The following is a 26,150-nucleotide window of genomic DNA, read 5'->3' as shown; positions in this document are numbered from 1 at the left end:
GTAATGTGACGGTCAGTCCCACTATTTGTTGGTAAAAGATTAGCCCAAGAGTTGGCGATGGGTGATGATGACTAGCTGCCTTCCCTCTAGTCTTACATTGCTAAATTAGGGACAGCTAGCGCAGATAGCCCTTGTATAGCTTTGCGCGAATTTTAAAAACAAACAACAGCACGGACCTATTATTTTCTGAAATATTTTGGAGCATTTAATCTCTAGATTAATTAAATATGTGGTTTCATATGTTAGTCTTCTTTTTATTGTTTAAATAAAGATTCTGTTTGTTTGTTCAAAACGAGTCCACATTATTTACTTATATACTAAAGTGAACACTCAGTCCAATTATCTCTGTTAAAGAATCATTGTAAATTTCATGGATGAATTCTGATGTTACTGCAAAACATTCTATCTGATTATTCTCGGGAAATCGGCCATATCCGTGAATACAACACTAGATTACATGACTATAACCATTTTCATTAGAATGTACATAACCCTTGAGTATCTTTGTACGAAATTCAAAGAAACAGAATGGGTGTTGATTCTATAAATGGCATGTTAGTTTTCAACTGTTCACCTAAAATGGATAATAATATGTTAAGATAAAAAGTTTGATAATGTAAAATAAATCAAATAAAGAAAGTTCTAAAAATGCTGATGTAGAGTTTGTTTGGCACTTGACAAAGGTTTTAAACATTAGAATTGCTTATTCACTAAACAATTTGACTCAAAAAATCTTCACTATTGCATTGTTTACTATCGTTTTATACTATGTAATTCTCGTATTTGTTAACAGTAACTTTACGTACTTACAAAGATAAAATCCAATGTTCATTTCCTTTCTGTGAACAAATCGTAGATAAATCACTGTGGCTTCACGCTAAAAAAAACAAAAAAACATCATTAATTACGTACCTCAAAAATGAGATTTATACTTTTAGAAACAAACTAACTAATAAAATGGAAACTGAAAACCTAGTGGAGTAAATCACTGTAATTTTCCCAAGTTTGTTTGAAATTAACTGACTTGTAAATGACAAGATAAGGTAAGCAAAGTAAATACTACATACTTATTTTAAATTTTATAAATGGATAACACTACACATAGACAAAAAGTCATACAAATGCTATCACTGACATATTTCTAGTTAGAAAAATATTTCACGTAATCAATTATTGTACTGAAGTGAAGCAGGAATATTCGATTGGATATTTTCAAACAGAACATAACTTCATGCAAAATATAAGATAAAAGGTCAAATCATACTGTTGCACATAGCTACAAAAGAGATGTGTGTACAAAGTTATGTCTTCAATATTCGACTGAGAATCGTAGACTTCCTGATTCACTGCTCGGCAGGCTAACCAGACGGCAACATCCAGCCTTGGTTATTCAATAGTTTAACGATTCCATTATGTAGTTTTCTTCACTCACTTAAAGAAAGAGAAACATAACCACTTTATTTTGTTGATTTTACTGGAACATTCATATTAAATTAATGCTTTCATCGTCTTTTAAATATCTTCCAGAGTACTTGCATTAAGTCATCAACAAATAAACACTTTTTGTTTTTACTTTGTTCAACTGAAAATAAGTGCAGTTTTGGGTAATTTTGAAATTTCTACAATGTTACTCTGGATTGAATATTTAACACCCTATTATTGGTATTTACTTATTTTGTTTTTAGCACAAAGTAACACAAATATATATCATACCAACATAGTTATGATACCGAAGAACAAATTAATCTCACAAATGAAATTAATAAAAAATAAACCACTTGCCTTTTTTTTTGCGAAAGTGACAAATGCTTGAATTAATATGATATATATATGTATATATTATTGAGTGTGTGTGTATTTTTCTTATAACAAAGCCACATCGGGCTATCTGCTGAGTTCACCGAGATTAATCAAGAGAGTTCTAAACTTAGCGTTGTACACCCTTGTGCAAATTAATTGAAACAAGACGGAAAATTACGATTTTTTTCAATTTTTTGCGTTTTATTTCAGAGAATCCAAAAATTACTCAGAAATTAATACATGGTATGACGGCCTTTATTTTTCAGAAGATCATTAATCCGCTTTGGCATCAAGTTCACGAGTTGACTGCAATCTTTACTAATTTTTGGATTGCGGTACCACACCTCAATTGTGGCCTCAATTAGCTTATCTTTCGTAGTACAGTCTTTTCCCCGAAGCCTTTCTTTACAAATCGCCCAAAGATTTTCAATAGGATTTAAGTCTGGAGAGTTTCCAGGCCAGTCCAGCACCTTTATTCACATTGTAGTCATAAAATTCTTCACAAGGTTCGATGTGTGGCATGGAGACAGATCTTGCTGAAAAACGCCAGATCCATCTAAAAATCTCTTTTTCAATTCTGAAACGACTCTTATCTGCAAAATTTCCATGTACTGTGGTCCTCGCATCATACCTTCTACGATATGTAAGCCTCCGACGTCATAATAGCTGAAAAAAACCCCAAAACATCTTCTTCAAGGGATGTTTTATGAACTGATTGATGTGAGATTCTCGAAGTTTCTCACCTGGAGATCTGCGAACATGCAGACTTCTTTGACCCTGTACGAAGAAATGAGTCTCGTCACTGAATAACACCTTCCTCCATTGTTCTTGCGTCCATTGATGCCGTTTTTTCTTCATTGAGTTGGTAAGAAGTTGTTTTTTGACTGGTCTCCTTTCCCTTATAACGCAATTTTGAATGACATAATATTCCTCAAAATTTCGTCATATATCCCATAAATAGATCGACTGTACTGCAAAACACAACTAATGACGCCGTCTTTGTGAAAAAAAATGACTATTAAAGGAAATCAGCGGGTCAAACGAGCCTACACCAGCCGCCATGCTGAAAATATTGTAAAATGGCCATTTGTTTCAATTAATTTGCACAAGGGTGTAAATCTGTAGACTTACCAGTGTACCAACGGGGGACTATATTTAGTGTATAAAACCTTCAGATCAGACACAATAGAACTGGAAAAGGGATATTTGTTTATGTGTTATATTTAGCGATTTACCAATATTCATTTTGATAAATATATTTTGAAGTAAATTTCAAATATCAACTACTTTAAAAATTTACAAATACTTTTTACAGTTAACACTTTCCTGCTTACTAATGAAACAATTGTTCGCATTCAATATAACAAACCCTCCTGTCCAATCTTTCATTTTTTGCGAAATAAGGGCTTGACAACACTGTAGTAGCTAAGTTAGTACGCGGAGTGATACGAAAGGCGAAAATAGAGGGAACTATATGTTTTAAGCGAAAGTGAAGTTCTAAAATAGGGCTCATCAAAGAAACTAGGTTAGGCACTTATTTCTTAAATAAGTATTAAGTATCTGATATTATCACCATAATGTCCTGGCAAACTTATGTTGATAACCACATTTGCTCTCAAATTAAATGTAGATTAGCTGTAATCGCAGGACATGATGGAGGAGTATGGGCTTCACATGGAGTTCAAGTGAGTAACCGTAAGGCTTAGGCACTAAGTATACTACTAGTAGTAAGTTATATAAGCCTAAGTTTGAAATATATTGAGAAATACAGTGACTGGAAATTTCTAGAACTCTGACGTTGGAATGTGATACTGATAGTGTTACTGTTAACGAAAAAATTAAATCCACTGTTTTTATTTTAAATTTGGGTACGTGCTAATATAATTACTCTACAAATTTCTGTATAAGTTTATCATTATCAAATACATTTGAAATAAGTTTCAACAATGAACAAAAAATAAATTAAACGTTGGTTGACATAAAACTAATTAGTCGGTAATTGATCCTAAGAATGTAGGGCTTGATGTTGGGAGTTACAGGAAATAAAATGAATCAAAAACTGTGAACTTTACAGTGACATTATACTGGTGGACCCAGTAGGGCTAGGTTTTATTTAAGGTATTACAGGTAACAATATAATTAAAAAGAAACAAACTCATATTAGTACTGGGAAAGAAAGAGAAAATACAAAGTTATTAAGCATTTGAACTGTAGTAAGAGAATTTCATATTAAGTTTCCAGTAGATTCTTTTATACTTCAATTATTGTGAAGCACACAATATCAGTTTGAGAATTTATACCAAGTGCTAAATTTCAGAATGCTATAATTGATAAAATTAAATGCATGTTTAGTAGCAAGAAGAAGAAAAAATTCAAATTATGTTGTGTATACTGATGCAAAGTGTTTTTAGTAATGGCAAGGTTAGAAGGGTTATTAAATAGAAAGGGCTAATACAAAGTTTAACTTGTAGTAAATACTGTGTAGGTCTTTATATTTATATTACATTTTAAGTATGAATGAAAGATTCTTAAGTAACAGAAAATTTTAGGAATTTGTTCAAATTATATTAGTTGGCTTGACTTTGAAGATATGTTCAAACTAGGTAACCCTGTTTGATTGAGGCAGTCTTCCTGTATAAGTAGATTGGAAAAATTATACTTGGAGAAAGAGACTGAATTATTTGTGGCTAATAATAATATGTTAAGAGATGAGGGTAGTTTTTTTTTGACATTGTGATATTTTAATATATAAAATACAAATTAAATTATTTTACTAAAAACGAGGGGTTCAAACAAATTGCAAGGTATTTATGCTAATACTAGAATTTATTTAAAATATTGTCAGAAAGGACAGTATTACTAACTGCTGTAGTTTTTAGTTTACATAATTGTGTAGGTAATTTGCATTGATTAGGAGTTATTAATTATTGGTATTCCTGAATTGTGGCCAAATGATTAATATGCTGTGAGTTTTAATATTTTAAATTAATTTTGTTAAGATTATAAAACAAAGAGGGTAGAAGTTTGTGTACACAAAAGTTGTGTTGTTTTAAAGATTGGAATCAATGTTGTGATTGGAATGAGTTTTTAACTGAAGAAGAGAGGATGTATTCAATTTTTACAAGCCTTCTAATCAGGAAGTTATGTAATTTAGTAATATAGACTTGTAGATAAAAATCACCTTTCAAATCTATAGTAGTAATTTATTTACTTGGCAGTGTTTCATGCAAGTGCTTTATAAAGCAGAAACAAGCCTGTCAATTAATGTCATCTGCAGGAACATTTTGAAATGAAACAATATATGAAAACAGAATGTAATGTGAGATAGAACTACAAAAACTAAACAATATAGTATAATTATTAAAAGTATTTGTAATATAGAACAATTATACATAGCAAAGAAGGAAATAAAACATTTTAACATAATTAAAGAAGTGTGCTTAAAAAAAAAATACCAAGCTCTAAACCATTCATTAATATTGAAAGAACTTAAGCAACCAAATTCCGAAATTACTTATTTTCTAGTCGTGTTTTTTTTTTATTGGTGTAGGAAGGGGCATAATGTAAGGGATGTACTTAAAAGTGCTCAAGAGAATGAACAATTCGTTTGAAGTACCAAGATGCTATGTAGCATTTAGCTGGTTTCTCCTACTAACACTTGGTCACAGTTGTTACAAATAATACAGTAATTATTACTGTTTTTGTTTTTATTATCTTGTTCACATATTTCTACCTTACAGTGGGACAATGTACATTTAGATGTACAGGTGAAATGGCTATTAATAGAGCACGTTGATTTAGGGCCTCTAACAGGTGTTCTATGGTTAATGTAAGGGTAAGTGTTACTTCTGTTCCTCTGACAACTTAAGTAGCAGATGACAGTTATATATTGTTTCGAAGTTCATTGTGGAAAATGGTCAGTGTTTTTTTTTTATAAGAAACTACAGGTTTATTATGGAACGTATGACCAGTGGTATTTTGTGTGGTGTGACATGGAAGTTGTCAAACAATGTTATTTGTGTTGAATTGGCAAAATGTAAGAGTAAAAGGAATATATCGATGATCAGTGGAAGTAGGGAGTTCATTTCATGATGATGAGAAATCTGCTTGAAGTAAAAATGTATTCTAAATCAGCTGGTATGGGCATTAAAACTTTAAAGTTTTTTAAACCTAAAGATGACCTGAGAATGTCAAAATGTTATTCTGTATGTTTTTTAAATTAAAGTTTTATTACCCACACTAAGAATGCATTTGGTGAAGTTAGATTGGATGCATGTAGTTTGAAATTTTGAATTGCTTATGGTGTTGGTTTTATTAATGATACGGGTTAAGCTAATGAGCTTTTGGAAAACTAAGTTCAGACATTTATTGCTGTTATGTAGTTTATCTTTAGTGTGGTGAAGATGAGAAGTAGAGTAGCCATGTTCATTTGAAAAGTCGAGCATGATAGATTTGTTTTTATTATCTTGTTCACATATTTCTACCTTACAGTGGGACAATGTCAAGTCTTCAGATTTACAATGCTAAAATCAGGGGGTTTGATTCCCCTCAGTGGACACAGCAGATGGCACCACATGACTTTGCTGTAAGAAAACACATTTTCTACATTGCACTAAATGGAAAAACTGATTTCTCTCAAATATTAAATGTTATTTCTATGAAAATAAATCCAAGTTGAAATAAATAACAGACATTCCCATATAATGTTACCTACTAGAATTTGGGATCATTTCTGTTTTGTACTAAACAACATACTTTTTAGTACTCCATTACACCTTCCTGAAAAAACAACCACCACCAAATTTTGAACTTTTATCTTGTGGTGATTGCCTCTTTTTTAAAACTGAATAGCATTTAATGTATTTTTAATTTCTAAATATGCTGAACAAATACACTGAGTGAAATAAATTATTTCCTTTTTTATTAAAATGGCATCCCAACCTTGTTTTTACTACTAGTGTTCTCTTATGGAGAAACTTCCAAAGCTTCAGCATTTGTATGTGTTAAACTGAAAATTTCTGTAATAGTAGGTTTTACTTGCTAGTGTTACTGTACATTATATAAAATATATTATAAATGTTGGCTGTAGTCTAATATATGGGTTAACCTTGATAATAGTACAAGTAAAGGTGTTAAAATGTTTCTTACTTCATTTATTTGGTGGTGTTATAATTAAAATTTATTTTTTCCAAGATGACTAAAAAGCCTTGTTGGCTAAAGTGAAAGAGAGCAAGACTGTTGCTACTGGTTCTCACTGTCTAGAATATTGAAGAACAAATTCTGTGCTGGATGGCATGAAGCTGATTAGTTCAGTGTTATAATAAAACTATGAACAATTCTTATCAGTCAGAAACTGAAAGGAGTTCCAGTTTAGAAAATAAATTTACTTATTTAATTGTGAATTTAAAGATCTGTATAATTTACATAAAACTAAATCTTTTTTTTTATTTTCCTCTGAGAGAGAGTGAGAACAGAATTCCTAGGCAGAGCAGAAATGTTTATATTTAGAATGATGTAAAAAGTAAATGCTTGCTATATATATATTTTATAAACTACAATAACCTTCCAAAATATTCACCCTCTTCCAATAATGTCACATTTTGATGAAATACAAGTGATGTAAGCAACTTCTTTTAATTAACATGTTTTTATTTAATTCTTATGTGTGAATCAGGTTGAGTGTCAGCAAAACCTTTATTGAAAATTTATAAATTGAAAATTTTTGATTGTATAAATATTCAACCCTTTATGCCAGTACTTGATGGGAGTTCTTTTTTAGTAAGTACTGCTGTGTTTTTGGATAGGTCTCTACCAGCTTTGTACAATGAAATAGTATGATTTTTGCCAATCCCTCCTGGCAAAATTTCTCCACTTCTCACAAATTTGTTGAAAGATTGTGGACAGACTATAACTAAGTCTCACCATAAATTTTCTGTTAGATTTAAGTCGGGACTTTGACAGGGCCACTCTAGGACATTTATTTTCTTCTTTGAAAATCTCTCCATTGTGGTATGACCTTGTGCTTCTTATCATTGTCCTGCTGAAATGTGAATTTTCGAATCACTTTTAGATTCATGGCTGAGTCAAGCAAGTTTTCCAGGAGGATTCACCTGTACTTTGTCATTCATTATTTCTTCAATCCTGACAAGTATCAGTCCCTGCTAATGAAAAGCAGTCTCATAGCATGATGCTACCACCACTATGCTTGACAGTTGTGATGTGCTGTACTGGGCTTGTACCAGATGCAATGCTTTGAATATAAACCAACAAGCTCAAGTTGTTTCTCATCTGACTACCAGACATTCTGTCACATGTATGCAATATCATTTACATGTTTTATCACATATTCCATGTGAAATTTAAGATGATTATTGCTCAGTAATGGCTTCTTTCTTGCTTACTTGCCTGTACAGACTAGCTTTGTATAGGGACTGGGATATTGTTGATGTATGAACACTGTCTCTAATCTCAGATATAGAACTTTGCAGACCTTTCTAAGTTGCTGTTGGCTTCATGTTGACATTCTTAACCAGTTTTTGTTTGATTGGCTGTTTATTTTAAAGGGGTCGTTTGATCTAGACCCCTTGATGTGGATTCCTGTACATGGTGATGGGACCTCCCAGAGAAGGTTCTGTTCTTCCAGTTTACCTCCTCTGGGATCTAAACATCCACCTGCATGTTTCCCATGCATGGTAACCCATGAAGGGGAGGAGAGAATCCTGGTAGTTGAGGGGTCCAACTCCAACACACCACTTTGGCCTTGAATTCCTGTAGACAGGCAGCCTTTGGGTGGCCCCTAGGATCAATCGGCTATTCCATTTAGGGGAGGGTCAACTGAGTATCAGCATAGGATGTCCACAACGAGTGTTGTGGACATTGTGTCTGACACTGGCATTCGGTTATAGTGCTCACGAAACCCTGGGATCTCTACTTAAGGCACTGTAGTGTAGCCCTTTGTAGGGCTCCATGGTGGGTGGGGTCAGTGGGCACCAAAAAATTTTCTATTTATTATTGATACTCCTAAAACAAAAAATTAACGCAACTTGAACCCAATCGAGAAAAACCCGACTACTGGAAAACGACCTCGCATTGATGAATCTGTACAGCCTAACTCACCACTTGAATCTGTCCTGTGATTCCTAATTTTGCATTCCTTTGATATCAGGAGGAGTTTGGAATGCTGTGACAAAGATGTCTCCTGAATGTAGCTTTTTTACCAATTTAGGGGAGCCAACAAGCCCTTCTGAGACACATCCATTGAAGTTACTTCTCATTCCACTTTGAATACTTCCAGAGGAGTTGTAGTTGAAAGAGATTTAAGGAACGTCCCAGAATCTGGGATCTTCGCAGGTCTCACTAGCCAAGGTGTCACAGCAGTACATTGAAACTTCACTCGAAAAGATGGAATTCTGGAACCAACAATGTTCTAATACTAACATTTACTGTACCACATCCTCCCACCACAATAAAAGCAGGATTTCTGAATTATAAAGTGCAACCTTATATTCCAAATTCTGTACGATGTTTCCATTGTCAACGATTTGGTCATTCAAAACAATCTTGCTGTGGCTCCTTGACCTGTGCCTGTTGTGATGGCAAAGACCATAATGCCACCGAATGCCAACTCGAACAACATTGTATAAATTGTAATGGTACGCATCCTTCTTATTTTACCTTTTGCTCTAAATGGGTAGAAGAAAAAGAAGTACAACATCTCAAGACAGTTAACAATCTCACTTACACAGAGGCTCAAAAATTATTATTACCTATTCCATCCAGAACTTATGCTGCTGTAACCTGTTCTACTACTACAGTAGGAGTCCAAACAGACCTTACCCTATCCCTACACAATCTTCATCAGCAAATCTTAATGAAACACTTCCCAAAATCAACACAATTTACGAATTAGTGTCTCCTTCCATTTCTGTCCTGACCACACCTTCCAGTCATTGCCGAACTTCACCTTCTTCAAATCAAGATGTTTCCATGGGGTCTCCCTCTCTTGATACCCCAAAAATTAAACCACTCATCCGCACCCTCAATCATTAGTACGTGTTCCGAAAAATTCAGACCCGACCATTCAAACTGGAGCAGGATCCATAGAGGGCGATAGACCCACATCCAATAAAGAAAAAAAACGTCATTAGCAGAAGGACTCTTTACCGTCTTCTCCTCTGAAATAATTACACATGGTCACACTAATCCAATGGAACTGTTGAGGTTTCTAATCGAATGTGACTGACATCAAAGATCTGATTGACTTTTATCATCCCATATGTCTTTCTTTGCAGGAAACATTTCTACAGCCTACAGATACAGTTACTATCTGACACTATTCATTATACCAGAACGATAGGTTATGTGTAGGACAGGGACATGGGGGAGTTGCATTGCTGGTTGATCAGCATGTGCCCACCTGGTCCCCGTCATTGACCACACCCTTGGAGGCTGTAGCCATCCGTGTCTCCTTGGGTTGTACCATCACTATTTGCTCTCTATACCTTACACCTGAAATGCATTATAATCAGTCAGACCTTGATACTCTCATTGAGCAACTGCTAACCCCCTTTTTAATCTTGGGAGATTTCAATGGGCGTAATCCCCTCTGGGGTGGCTTCCATATTGATATGAGAGGGCATGCCATAGAGCATATGCTCTGGAACCACAATCTGGTTCTATTCAATACTGGCTCTTACACATTTTCATGCACCTAGTAAGTCATTTACAGCTATAGATCTTTCTGTCTGTTCCCCTTCACTACTCACTCACTTTTCCTGGGAGGTTGACATCAATCCACGAGGTAGTGATCATTTTCCCATCATCTTATGAGAGATTAGCCGTGATCAGTACCACACGACCCATGTACCTCCGTGGAAGTTGGTCCAGGCCAACTGGCCTTCTTTCACTACTCTCTCAGAACTTGATCCTGCCATCTTATAAATCATCCATAGATGATTGTATAGCAGCAGTAACCAACAGTATTATACAAGCTGCTACTCGATGCATCCCTAAAACTTTGACATGTTCCCCATGACATCCCTGCCCTTGGTGGAATTCTGCCTGTTCCATGACATGAAAAACTCGGAAACATGCATGGGATAAATTCTGAAGATACCTCACACTTTCAAACTGCATTGCATTTCAGCAAGCCTGTGCACGAGCTCAGCAAGTTAAACGTCAAAGCCAGAAGGAATCTTGGATAAAATACACCTCCAGCATTTCTTCAACCACCAGCACTAAAGTTATATGGGATGGGATCCAGAGGGTGAGTGGAAGATATACTTCTGCCCCCCTCTCTATCTTAATACCTGATGGCCATGAAGTTGCAGATGCACAGAGCCAATACTCTTGGGCACTTCTCTCATGTATCTAGCTCTTCAAACTTATCCCCTTCCTTTTTAGCCATTAAAACACAGGTGGAGCATCTGCCTCTTTCCTTTTCAACTGACCATTTCTATAACTCGTACTTGCTATTCATCAGTCTGGCAATACATCAGTTGGACCTGCTAATATACATTGAGATGTTATGCCACCTCTCCCAGAACTCTCTTACTATTCTCCTAGCTGTCTTTAATCGGATATGGTAGGAAAATGTCTATCCAGATGCTTGGTGGCAAGCTATCATAGTCCCTATTCTGAAATCTTGGAAGTATCCAACGATTCCTTCAAATTACCGTCCCATTGCTTTGACAAGTTGTCTCAGTAAGATCTTGGAGAGGATAATCAATGCCTGCCTCGTTTGGTTTCTTGAATCAAACAACCTCCTCTCACCTACTCAGTGTGGGTTCTGAAGACAATGCTCTACGATAGACCACTTAATTTGCTTTGAAACATCAATCGGAGGAGCCTTTTTAAGGTGACAACATTTTGTTACTTTTTTTTTTTTTTTAGAAAAAGCTTACAATACAGCATGGAGATATGACATCTTACTAGACCTTCACTTGTATGGATTGCGTGGCAACTTACCCCTTTTAATCCAGCAATTCTTATTTAAATGCCGATTCCAACTCCGTGTGGGCTCTACACTTTCTCATATTTTTCCCACAGGAACTTGGAGTCTGTCAGGGCTGTATTATGAGTGTGACACTTTTCATTATAAAGATTAATGCCATCAGTGAACAGCTACCCCCTGCAGTTGCAAACAGTCTTTTTGTTGATGACTTTCACATCTCATGTAAGTCATCAAACATGAAGTTTATTGAAGGGCAGCTACAAACTGCAATCAATCAGATACTGAAGTGGACCATGGCAAATGGTTTTAAACTTTCACTCTCTAAAACAGTTTGTACACATTTCTGCCGCAAACAGGGAATCCACCCAGATCCAGAATTCTGTCTTGATGATGTTGTACTTCCTGTCGTCCCTGAGGCAAAGTTCTTAGGTCTTATATTTGATTGTAAATTAAATTTTATATCGCACATCAAGCAACTTTGTATCAAATGTCTAAAAGCATTGAACATTCTCCGTGTCCTCTCTTCTACTTCTTGGGGAGTAGATCGATACTCCATGCTCAAAATTTATCGTGCCCTCGTTTGATCCAAACTTGACTATGGGTCTGTGGTTTATGGTTCTTCCAGAACCTCAGCATTGAAAATGTTGGATCCTGTCCATCACCTGGGGCTTTGGTTTTGCATTGGAGCTTTTTGTACTTCTCCCATGCAAAGTCTGTATGTGGAATCTCATGAGCCCCCTCTATATATTTGCTGTTTGCAACTATCTCTAATATATGCTTCCAAACTTTGATCCTTACCACAACATCCTACCTAGAGTTGTGTTTTCCAATCACAATGGACCACACTTTTTAATAACAGAAAATCTGCCATTCTTTCTTTTAGTCTTCGTATCCAGGCACAATTAGAAGAATTGGATTTATCCTTGAATGACATTGCAGTTTCTTCATATCAGCCTATTCCACCATGGCAAACTACTGTCCCTAGTTGTAACCTATCTTTGAGTCATCTGAGGAAAGCAGATACACCCAATTAGAAATATTGCTCTTTCTTTGCTGAACATTTTTCATATGATCCATCCCTTCCTATATATACAGATGGTTCCAAATCGGGTGACTCAGTGGGCTCTGCCATGGCTTATGACAGTTCGATTGTGGCACACAGACTATCCCTACAGTTTGTTTTCACTGTCGAATTGTATGCCATCTCTCTTGCCCTAAATCATATTGAAATAATGCAATATACAAATTGTGCAATATATACGGACTCACTCAGCTGTTTATTGGCCCTGGAGTCATTCCATGATAGTCACCACCCTCTTCTCATCAATATCGAAAACAAACTGGCCTATCTTTCTCTCTTATCTCTTTCTGTCCAATTCTTTTGGATATCAGGTCATGTTGGTATTTGTGGGAATGAGTTGGTCGACAGAGCAGCAAAGTCTGTCTGTTCTGGATCTATCATCCCAGTACCCATTCCATACATGGACTATGGTCCAGTTATTAAATCCAGACTGTATACCAGATGGCAGGCAATCTGGAATGAGCAACACAATAACAAGCTTTTTCAAATCAAACCTTCTCTCGGTCTTTGGCCCTCTTGCTCTTCTGTGAGGATCAAAGAGAGGGGGTTGTTTTGGCAAGGCTATGTGTTGGTCACAGTTTTTAACCCACCACTTCCTTTTATCTGGTACTGCTGCACCAATGTGTTATCTATGTGGCACTCAGATCACAATCATCCACATTTTATTATCATGCCATCGTTACAACCTAGAATGACAACACCATTTTAAAGATATTTGTAATGCAGGTTTGCCCTTGACTTTGGCCCATGTTATAGTTGATTCTGCCTATCTCACTCATGTTTTTACATTTTTAAGAGCCATTGGTCTTTTACACTTAATTTAAGATTTTTTATTGGACTATATAATGTTTTAGCATTTCATTTACACATTTCAATTTTTATTTTGACTTGAACCCAGGACTGGAAAGGCTAACTTCAGGTGACTGACTGCAAATTTGATGTTGATGCCTCAGTCTTCCTGGCAATCTTAATTTTACACATTTTAGGTTTTATTTTTCTTTTGAACTGAACCCAGGACTGGAAAGGCTAACTTCAGGTAACTGACAGTAAGGGTGTACTTCTTGCTTTAGTCTTCCTGGCAGTTCCTAATTTTACATATTTTACTTTTTACCTTAATTGCCCTATACTTATACTGTACCACATCTTGTCTGGCACAGATAGCCTTGTAGCTTTGTGCCAATAAACATTGAATACCTACCTACCTGATCTAGATAGTTGCTGAGTGGCATGTACTGTATACTGCTTCATAATGATGGATTTCACTGTATTCAAAGGGATAATCAGTAATTTTGAAATTTTCTGGTAACCTTTTCCTTCTCTACAACTTAATCCATAACTTGATTAGAAAGTTCCATGGTTGTCATGATTGGTTTGTTGTTTCAATTTGTGAGTTGTGGTTTGAACAGATGACTTTATCCTGAAGTCAAGTTAAACCAATTTGATTACACACAAGCAAGAGACTCGTACTTATTATATGTTACTGTACATTTTCTAAAACATATTCTAAATGTTGGCTGTAGTCTGATATATGGGTTAATCTTGATAATAATACAATCAAAAGTTTTATCTTTTGTACCTAAACTGATTCAGGATTGCCATATCAAAGGGGTAGAATACTTGTGCAACTAAGAATATTCTAATTTTCTTTGAAAATCTAACTTGCTAACAAAATATCAGCATTTTTTATTTTTTCAGTTTGGAACAGATTGTGTAGATTTGAAATATTGTCTTATTTGAATGTTTCTTGATTGCAAGCTCAGACAGCAACAAAATGGGGAAACTTTGTAAGGGGGATGGATAGTTATACAAGGTACTGTATGTTTATTCAACCAATCACCATAATTTATATCTTACAAATTTAAATACATTCAATCCCACAGTTTTAATGTAGCCATATGAGTTTGGAATTCATGCTAGCCAACTGGTTTAAGCCTTATTTGCAAATTTAAACAAGTTGAAAAATCATTAATGTGAAGAGATAAAATTGTTAATTTTACTATTCTTTGTATGAAGCTAAGAATTAACAAAAAACAAAAACAAGCTCAAATGAATATGATTGAACATGAAGCATTTAGTGTAAAATAATGTATGTTACACCAATCATTGAAAATTTAATAGGTGTGCTCTTTCATAATTAAAGTTGTATAAAAATAAAAGCTAAAACATCTGTAGAAGGAAACTAGCTTTTTCCTGTAGAGGTGCATTTGAAGTTGTTTTCAGTCACCAGTTTGAACAACATCTGGAACTTTAATTTTTTTAAACTTGCTAAAAGATCTTATACTGTTGAATGTATTTATTGTTGAAGAAAATCTGAACAGAACATGGAAAATATTTTAGTCTGGATAGTAGCTAGGAAGATGTTTTCTTCCTTTATCTTTTGTTAATACCTTTCTGATAGCTAACTGGTCAGACTTGTCCTTTGTGGTTGAAGCTGTAATTGTATTAGCTCTTGTATTGTTTTTTAACTGGGAATGAAAGTAATGGGAGGATCAGTTAATAAATATTGAAACTTTTTTCATATGTATTCTCGATTAATTTGGTAATATCTACATTTGTATCTCAGGACAACTGGTATGGGTATTAACACTTTTGCTGGTAATGCAGAGAACATTTCAACCTTTTCAGTCATCATCAGGTTAACAAAGAGAGAGTTTGCAACCTGAATGATGAGCTAAAAAGGTCAAAACACTGTTCTCCTCTTTACTAGTAAAAGTATGTTAATACCCACACCAGCCATCCTGAGATACGTTTTTACTTCAGGTGGGTTTCTTGTCATCACAAATATCTACATCTATTTATTTATTGTTTAAGAGTATTGAGAAAGAGAATAAATCTGTTGGAAAAAGAGGAACTATAATTTTTGTCTGAAACAGAATCCTTGACCACATCTTGTAAATAAACTAGCAATAGCTCTGGTACATTTTGCATTACTGTGTTTGCAAAATTATAGCCAGATTTATTAAGATTTAACACAGTGACAAAATCTATGAAAAAAAAGTTATAAATTGGTTGCTAATATTTAGTGGTTAAAACCTGATGAAGCATTTTATATCATCATATTAATTCAAAATGTGTATTTCTTTTACCTAGGTAACACAAAATGAGTTAAAAAAAATTGTTGACCAAATGAAGACCAAACCTGAAACATTCCAAGGAGAAGGTATCCACCTTGGGGGACAAAGGTATATTTGCTTACGTGCTGATGAAGACCTATTGCGGGGAAGAAAAGAAGGCTCAGCACTGTGTGTTGTAAAGACTGGTACATGTAGGTGTACAAGTTTGATATACTACTAAAAGGTCTTCAGGAGACTTCTTAAAATTAATGACATTGTCAAACATAAATAACTTTAGTTTTCATTGATTTGCCTCAAATATGTGAAGTTTTGGTTATTTAAAGTTTCTATCAGTAAAGATAAATTTTGCAAGTAATCATGTGTTAGTGTTTATCCTGGATGAATATGCAGTGTGGAAAAATGATTGTTATAAGTAGGCTGTAATAAATAGTTAACAAACATCCTGCATAGCAGTAGCATAATTGTTTCAAACTGTATAGTCTTCAGGCAAGTTCCCTTGTCAAGATAGATTACTTTTTAAATACTTACAATTTTTTTTCAGATGTACTTGTTAATCATTGTGAGATTCGAGTAGCTTGTAACATTACATCCTTCTACATTATTGTGAACAATAATTTCTTCCGTTCTTTACAATAAGCTGGTAGAGATAGACAAAAATGGGTGACTTGGTATTGTAAATGACAAAAGACAATACAATACAAAGTTGATAAAGTGTGATAAAAATAAAACATCTGAATATGCCATTAATGAAAACTTTGGTCAGTAAATAACTTGAAAGCGATAGAATAAATACAAGTGTTTGCATGTTCAGGAAGATAATGCTCACAGATTCCTGTTCTGTTGTGACTAGCCCTGCCAAATTCTATTTTCTTCTTATCATTATGTGCCAAGCTCTGTTCTGCTACTTTTACTTTTAAAGCCAATTGAATGAAAATAAACTGTTGACTAATTGTTCAGGTGAAGTGAAATGAAGAACATGCTTTGCTAGAATTATTGTAAGCCTATGCTGTTCTTTTAGAACACTGAACAGTTAAGGTTTCTTTACTATGTGCACATCAATCCATTGAAACGGATAGGAATTAAAAGAACACATGCAAACTAGGCTACATTATGTATATTTCATGCTTTTGTATATATTATTTACAACTGTAGCCTACATTAATATTGCACAATATCATGCTATAAAACTCAATTCATCTCTTTGCATTTCATGCTCTGAATAACCATATCAGTTACAGCTATTACTTAATACATTTAACTATAGCTGGGTATAAATAATGAATATCTGTTGTGTAATGTAAGATATTGTAGTGAATGTAATTAAAAGAAAAATGTTGTGATAATGTCTATTATATACAGAGAAAAGAAGAATAAATTATAGGAAATTTTAATTTTGATACTTGAGCAGTTTCTGTTAGTCACTTTCTGAGCTTTTGTTTCACAATTTTTTCTGGCCACAGAATAATTAAGTTTGGCTCCAATATTTGAAAGTGGATTTGCCAACTTGCATCAGAAATTCTGCTTAAAGCTTGAATAAGTAAAATTATTCACATGGTATCTTATAATTATTGTATTCGTAATATTAATTTAGATTGAGAGCAAATAAGGGAGAAGCATTCAGTAAACTAATCGGTTCTGCTTTACATATTTGAAGTTGTTAATTCAGAACTTTTTACTTGAGGAAAATATGAGATTAGTGCATTTTGAAAGTAATTTAATTTCATAGTTTTATTATAAATAATTATAACTGGATAAGAAACAGTTTGACAATACAAGAGCTAACATTAACAACAGTTGTCATCTACTGAGTGAAAGTTTTTGGTATGATAACTTAAGGTATTTCTAGCCTGTTTTTTCACCCTTTTTTGAAAAATAGATATTAGCTTGTTTCTAATTCTGTTTTTGCAGCACATTTTGTCAAAATGCTCCTCCTACCTATCTCTAAAATGGCATTGAAAATCATCATGAACTGAAATTTTAAAATATTCTCATAGTAATGGAAGCCATGGCAATAAATACACAACCTCTTTAGTAACTTTCTCAATTTTTGTTACACAAACTCAGTGCATAATAAAGTAGCTGATCTTAAAAGACTATAACAATGCTGAAACTGTTTTCTAACTTCTTTCTGGTGAAGCTAACAAAGCTACAAGTGACCAGTGTTCAACTCCATGTGATACTTCTGTGACTACTACATCCACTGCTTTGTCTTTTGCAAGTTAAATCTCTACTATAAGGTGTTATTTACTCACAAATAGTATAAAAAGTTGGATGAATTTTCCTTTCATTCTGTACTGAAATTTCAATGGCAAATAAGAGAAAACTAAATGTTCTATGAAAACTAACACATTGACAAGCCAGTCCTTAAATGTAGCAGAACTAGGCTACATAATACTACATGAGATCAATTTTGAGGATGAAAAATTGTTAAATTACTGATGAAAACCTGAAGTGATGGTGACTTAATTTTTAATTACATTTTCTCCATTACAGCTTTTTTCCTATCTAACAGACAAAAGCAGTTGTAGTTTTGTCAAGTTTTTATTGACTTTACTGAATGTTATCACTAAGTTGCAGGAATAAACCAAAATGTGCATTATATATAAAAGTACACTAACTATAAGAAGTCTGTAACTGGAGGGTTGAGTTAAGGTGTTGAAAATAAATACATTTTTTGTTTAATAGTTTTGTATTTGTGGTCTTAGGGTCATGCTTCTGTTTTTCTTAAGATTTAAATTGATGTATATTTTAATTGGGTACTGTTATTAGTTTTTAAGATATTCTGTTTTTAGATAGTCTGGAGCTCATTAATATGTGCATACTAATGAAATAATTTACATAATTGGAAGTAAATTATTTTGTGTTACTTTCAAGTTCATCAGAGTTTGTGTTCTTTGATTTGTCCTAGAGTTCAAAATTAGTAATGAGTACATCAATGGGCTATAAGCATCTTAACTCTTACTTAGGGCTTTGTACTACAGACTAACCTTATAAACTTTTAGTGCTTATTGCCACTTGAAATCTACCATAAAAAGAAAGGATTTCCTGTGCAAATACTTTGCAGAGTCTGAAAAAACTATTTGTAAGATATTTTTATTTTTCAGTTGATTATACACACATTATTGGGTAAAGTAAATGTACATAAACAAGTATTTTAAAAAATGAAAGAGGTGGATGAGGCCACTCATTATCACAGAATAATGAGTGATGCAATAAAGTATTAATATTGCAAAAAATATAAAATATTTTTTTTTATTCTAGCTTATCAGTATTGGTAATTTAAATATTTAATTTGTAAGAAACTATAGAGTTTTTATTTAGACATCACAACCAACCAAATTGAACCAATGCTGCATTCACTGTATCACGACACACAAAAATTGATATTTAGGATTTGTTTTATATGCTTTTAATTTAAGAAAATAACTAATGTATAATAGTAATTTTGAATTATAATCTACAATACCAAACTTATTGATAGACATTCATAAAACAGTAGTTAAAAATTTTTTTTTAATGTTAGTTTACAAACTTGAAGGCATAGCCTTTTACCTATCTTGTTTGGGTTTAGTGATAGTGCAGTATTAAAAATAATAAAAGAAGAAAAAGTTTACTTGGTTATTAATATTGCAAACTACAAGGTTAACTGAATGAAATATCACATGTTTAAATGTTTATATAAACAAGTCTTTGAACATTCTACTAGTTTATTTGATAATCTAGCAAACATTCCCTGTGAGTGTCTTTTTAACTTCAGTTTGTTTACAGGTTTGAAATAAATTGAACTTTACTGCAAACTTCACACTTGAATAGGTTGTCTTAAGTTATTCTCTGTTACCTATTTAACTATAACTGAGAATGCTTAATTAATTTTACTGTATTATGATCATAACAAAATTCTCAGTTATGGTAATTGTGTCCCAGACGAAATTAATATAATGTATTGTATGAAGACATAGCACTCATTGTAATTTTTTATGCTGTCAGTATTGGTTGTTGTGGTTATGTCCATTTATTTTACATGTATATATTACAGAATATCAGTTGGGTAACATTTTTTAACATTGTTGAGAACTTAGATAATTATTTGTAATTTATGCATATATTGTTTTATTTTTCATTTTTTTATTTAATCTTTTCACTACATTAATGTATGATTTCAGTAACCTTCATGATCTAAACTGTGTTTTTAAAACAGTCTGCTTTAATTTTAATAAATAGAATAAAGTTATGGTAGGATAGATCAAAGCACTGAAACAACTATTCCCCATCAAATGTAGTTGTTCAAGCACTTGCATTTATGAGAAGTGAAGATGTTCTCTGAGTTGCAAAAGTGTTTTAAAAGTATTTTGTTGAATATCAGTAGAGACAGAAAGTTTTTATTTACTTACTGTACTTTAAACATTTGTTGTAAAGTGGTATACAAAGTACAGATATCAGAAACTGCCATAGTTAACTTTTTTCACTTGCTGCCATTCTGATGCTTAATATATCAGATACATTTTATACAAGTTTTACATTATTGAAACCTCATCTCAGTACTTGTTTATCAGTGTTGTGCAATTTGTAACATTTCATACATATAATGCTATGGAATTAGTATCTCTAGCTGTAATTATAGTTAACTAATTCATTCACAGTTTTGCTTATTGTTACTTGTAAATGTTACACTTTATAATAAATTTTATGCTTTATGACAGCCACTTGTTAATATCTTTTTGTTTTCACATTTGGCATATTTTGTGGAATAATGAGTGTAGGAAATTTGTGGTTTTTATAAAATATCCTGCATAGTGTTAACATGATTGTTTTAGACTACAGTCTTTGGGAAAGTATATCCGTATAGTTTGTTATTGTTGTTTCATTAAAACAGTTTTCAGTATTGACTTTTTAGAACAAGTAGTTTTTCTTTGGTGTGAACAGTTTAAAAAGAGGTAGGTAATTTAAGTGTTAAGCTGTTTGTCAAGTGTTTCTAAATTTGTACCTGTATTTTTTAGTGAAATGTGAAAGAACATTTGCAAAAGTTATTGTATGTAGCAGGAAGTAATTTTCTTTATTGAGCCAATGTTTTCTTACAGTTTTTCTTTTATGTGTAGGTTTAATTATAGCAGCCACTGCTGATGGTGAACCACCTGGTACTCTGAATGTGGTTGTTGAAAAGTTAGGGGAATATTTGAAATATGCAGGATATTAAGTAAGTTGTATAGTTAGTTTTGTGAGATTCAGTACATAATGTAGAAAATTGTGGAAATGTTATTTTTTTCTACATGTAAAAACTTGGAAATGTTTAAGATTTCTAGTGTTGACATATATCTATAGAGAAGGAAATATTACTGTAATGTATGTTAATTTATAGACATGTTTCTCTTAGTTCTGTATTATTTTGCTTCTAGAAGTTGAGTTATATCCATAGAAATTCTTACAAAGCTGAAATGCTGTTATTTGTGACAGTCAAAGATACCACAGAATGTACAGTATTGGCTCATTTACATAGTGTGACTACCTTTTTAAGCCTTAGGCAGTTAGATACAATACACTTCATAATTAAAATAGGTCGCCACAACGAGTGAATTGTGATAGATGAAACATCAAATGTTTAGTAATCACTAGTCAGATTGTTTTAATGTTTTCTGCTCTTACAGATATTGTATTTTAAATTATACTGAAGCATTAGCTTGAACTAAAGATCCAATTTAGTGTATTAATTTTGTTGTTAATGAAGTTCATAAAAAAAAAAGCACATTAGAAAATGAGTTTTGATACTAGCAACAAATTCTAAATTTGTTTTTTCCATAAACAAAATATCCCCTCCCAGTAGCACAGAAGTATTTCTGAAAAGTTATTCTAGAAACCAGGTTTTGATACATATAGACAGAACACAGATAACCCATTGTATAACTTTGTGCTTAACTAGAAATAAACAGAAACTATAAATTTAGATATCAGTGACATGCATGAAGTGGCATGAACTACTAAACATTTGGCAAAGAGAAATAAAAGCTATTGTAATTGAATATTTCCCAGAAAAATAGCACTAAAATTGAAAACAAGACTGCCAGTTATTTCAGCTACATGCAACAACATTGAATATTTTAGACTATATTGATAAACTGTTTGAACTAGTGTGTCAACTTGTACATAATATATTCTCTGAAGCTGTATTTAGTAAAAGCATTTGGTGCCTGCCAAACATCTCGTAACCAATGCTCTTATCTTTGGTGTTTAATTTCCTCATTGGTATTATTATTATTCTCAATATGTTTTTGTAAATAGTTTATTATTACACTTTGCCAAACTGTGTTCCTCCTTTTTTGTTCTCTTGTTTTCAGCCCTATAACAGCAATGTTACTAAATGATATGATTGAAATATGCCTATGTGCAAAGCTTTAAACTTGGTGGAATCAAGATTCTGTTAATGTGAAAATTTGTTTCATTTGGGCTTATCAAGGGAAAAAACTTTCAACAGGTTCTCTTGTTTGAAATGCAATTATTGGAAAATAACCATTTATAGTTGTAAAAAGACTTTACTATTGCCAGTTGCTATAGTGTGGCAGTTTAACAGTGACACATTCCTATACACTTGTATACACTTTGATTTAACCATTATCAATTTGTGTGGGAAAAAAAAATAGTTCATGATGTTTTCTGTGTCTGTGGGAAGTCATTGCCTGTTTGTTTGTATTAAGATTGTATTTCAAATTAAGTAATGAAAAATAAAAGTACAAAGTTTAACAAACCAGTATAGGGAAATAGAGTATGTGAATATAAATTTTAAAAAACAAAGTGTAGTAAATTTAATGTTCTGTAAAAGGTGTAGACGTTGAATGGTAAGGTATTTTTGCTTTTATATGTAAAGTGCTATGATGTTTAGGCATTGAAACTGAAATATAGGTCTTGAAATTAAAAGAGAATATTTAGTGAAAAGAAACTTTTATCTTTTTCATTGCTATCTTGCATGAAATTTTTGTCTTGACAGTTAGTCCAAGTTAACCATAATTTTGATCTTGCCTCCAACTGTACTTTCTATTTGGGAATAGAAATACTTTGCTTGAAGAGATAAAACATTGCTAACAAATGAAACAAAGCAACAAATCTGTAATCTTTTGTGTCTGTATTTCTAGCCAAATACTTTGAAAACAGTGAAATTTTAAAGTTGTACTTTTTAAAAAACTAAATATGAACTAACTCCTTTTCATGTTTTACAACTTCTAATCTTGGAAAGCTAACAAAATGAGAAATGTAACATCCGAATGCTTGTATTGTTTGGTACATCAGTCTGTTTGCTATAGAGCTCTTCTTTTTCATGGATTAAATGTGCAAGTCTGAAGTCAGTAAATGACTGTTGAGGTTAGTAGGGGCAGGGGATCTTTCTGAAAGATTGTTTGTAAGTTTTAAAAAGAGTACAGGATAGCCTTTATAAATGAGGTATGGTTAGGTAATAGTTATATATTTGTATTATTTTTAATTATATGAAAGATATTTCACAAATTTATCTCAACAAAGTAGACTAAAGTGTAATGTCATTAGGCCTGTGATTGTAGCTAATAAGTATGAGTGAAACTTTGTATTTACTCTTGTATAGGTATGTTGTATGATAGCACAATATTCTATTGTGTCAATAAGTGATTTTATTTTATCATAAACTGTAAATTTACTGAAAAGTGTAACTTAAGCTAAAAAACTAAAAGTTGTCATCATGCTGTTTGTTTGTATTTCAGACATTTTGTGACTTGTAAATTTTTGGGAATGTAAATGCAGGAATGACTAGTATAATACTTTTTAATTCTTAAAATAAATGCATACTTTTGCATTTTGTTTTTGTATCTGTCTATCTGTGTGTGTGTGTGTGTGATTAATAAAGAAATAGTGTTCCTCATGAACTGTTCAGAATGAATTGAAATAATTTAATAAAAACTGAATATATATTCTTTTAAATTTTTTTGGTGTTGAATTTAATGGTTAAGTGCTGGGAACTTTGTATGAATAACAAGCTTCATTTCTTTTTATATCACCATTCTTACATTTTTTGATACTTATTGATAAAAAGTAATGGTTAAAGCAGATGGAAACCGTGAAATTTGTTTTAATAGGTATTGTATACTTGCATTTGTTTTGGATAACATAACTTAAAATTTGTAACCTTTGTTTTATTACATTGCATACCATTTCTTGGATCACTGAATAACTTTTACCACTGACTGGGTGTGTGGATTTTCACCTTTTACAAAATGCAGTACTTTGTCTACTGTGTATGGAGTAAGACTTGTTACATATCTTTCTTTATGGTCCTGGTGCTCCAAGTTGGTATATGGCACACACTTCATTAAACCCAATCTGAGAAAAAGTTTATTTTAAGCAGTCTGAGAGTGAATTATTTGGTAAAAAGTATTGGTACTAAAACATCATCCCCTCCCTTCTCATTTTACTACACAAAAACACTAAATAGGTAATATAATAACTTTAAAAAAGACATCTATATTGTGAAGAATGTATGCATTTGTATGTCATCATTTATTCAGAGGCTACATTTAAATCTTTAAATAGGCCACATCTTTAAATAGTGGGTGTTAGTTGGATTATCTCTAAATAGCACTGAATTTTTTCCCCTTTTATTAGGTGTTTGAAACTGTACTGTCAGATGTTTAAACAGTTTTAACTGGTTTGAAATTGAAGTAAAATAATAGTCTAAATAATTTTATAGTATAATAACTTTTTAAACTTAAACTTATTGACCCTTACTGTGCATAAATTTGTACATTTAAGTTTGGTCAGTTAGATGGGTATAAAGTACTTAATATTGGATACTTTAAGTAAGTTAAGATATAAGATGGGTGAAGTAAACTTGTGAATAGATAGTTATATGTTTAGATGTTGAGTTTTGTTAAAGTTTTGATTAGAACTTACGATAAAGAATTTTTATCTATTTTAATAGGTCTAAAAACAGCTGGATTGAGATGGACTTTCCACTTCCCAAGAAGATTATTTTATCAAAAGGGGCTTTGATGTTTGAACAATCATTGTATTAACATTGATTTCATAAAAAAATTGTTAAGCTATTAATTTAGTATTTAGTGATTTATATTCCTTATTTCAGTGAGTGTTTTGTTTATGTTGACCAAGTTTTCTGTTTCAAAACTTGCTACATTGCTTTAGGTAAGTTTCAAACTCGGTTCCAGAAATATATTAAAGTGGTTAGTGAGCTAGTCATGATACCATTGATAAAACAAGGATTAAGTTTGAAGGAAGTGTAAGAATACTTGTTTGTCTGTTTTGATCATTTAAGGCACCAGAACATTTACTGTAAAGTGTTCCATTGGCAAATATGGGAAAGGCAAAATACTAAATAGGTTTAGGATTATAATTACTGTAGTTTTATGCCAATTATTACATTGTACATATATGCTTCTTTCAAGGTAGAAATCATGTTACTTAAAGTTTACCTAAAAGATATAGTGAAGTCCATTGCACAAGTTGTAGTGGATCAACTTTCACAGGAATACTGAAGTACAGGTAGTGATATACTTTCTTATGATTTCTGTCAATTATAACTGATACTTATATTTAATTTGGAGGAAAATAGTATTAGTTATGGGAGATTTAAACATCGATACCATCCATTATAGAAGCATCTGCTTGCTTGAATGTTTTTCAATCATGCATAATGTTGAAATGTGCCAGTGGTTTAAGTTCAAGGTTTTGTAACATGTAATCCATCAGCTGGGTCAGTAATTAAATCATTCCACCTGATTTGTGTGATTTGTCTCAAGTTTCTCATCCTAACACTCAGTTAATTTTGTGGCTCTCTGTATGTTTACATAAGATACACAAGGATCTTATTAGTATAAAAAAAAAACCTTAAACATTTTCGGACACTACAGAAAGCTGGAAGATATTAATGCAAAGTTTACTTTATTTTCTAAAGGCAAAACATTTTGTTGCATTTTCATCTTTCCTCTCTCCATATGCTTTGTCCTGTCAAATTTTGTGTAAGAGTGTTTATATGTAAACTTTTATCACTTCAAATGAGTACTTATCATAACTAGTCATAATATATTGTGAAACCACCCATAAATCCTAAAATCCACTTTTAAGCAAACTAGGCTTAAAAGTGATAGTATAGTGCATACCACAATTAGCTGTTGCAGTTGAGCTTATAATTAGTCAGTTGTGAAATTCAAAGTGAGTTTATGATTGTGTTCCCACTCATTTAATTGGTTGGATCTGCATTTTCCAAACTGAGTTA

General features: G+C 32.6%; 1 protein-coding gene across 2 annotated transcripts; it reads left to right on the top strand.

Annotated features, from left to right (window-relative positions):
* The first annotated feature begins 3,245 nt into the window (after positions 1-3,245).
* On the top strand, positions 3,246-25,654 carry LOC143253268 (profilin-like). Of its 2 annotated transcripts, XM_076506840.1 has the most exons (5): positions 3,260-3,485; positions 6,292-6,385; positions 15,924-16,098; positions 21,004-21,101; positions 24,840-25,654. In XM_076506840.1, the coding sequence occupies exons 1-4, from the start codon at positions 3,451-3,453 to the stop codon at positions 21,099-21,101; spliced, it is 402 nt and encodes a 133-aa protein (XP_076362955.1). In that variant the 5' UTR covers positions 3,260-3,450; the 3' UTR covers positions 24,840-25,654. The 2 variants fall into 2 exon arrangements, with proteins under 2 accessions (XP_076362956.1, XP_076362955.1); XM_076506841.1 differs by lacking the exon at positions 6,292-6,385 and having other exon boundaries at positions 3,246-3,485.
* Positions 25,655-26,150: the final 496 nt, after the last annotated feature.

Source organism: Tachypleus tridentatus, chromosome 6 (genome assembly GCF_004210375.1).
Source record: "Tachypleus tridentatus isolate NWPU-2018 chromosome 6, ASM421037v1, whole genome shotgun sequence".
In the NCBI taxonomy this organism is placed as follows: Eukaryota; Metazoa; Arthropoda; class Merostomata; order Xiphosura; family Limulidae; genus Tachypleus; species Tachypleus tridentatus.
Note: the sequence above shows the minus strand (reverse complement) of the source record. Positions and strands in the feature narration are given on the sequence as shown.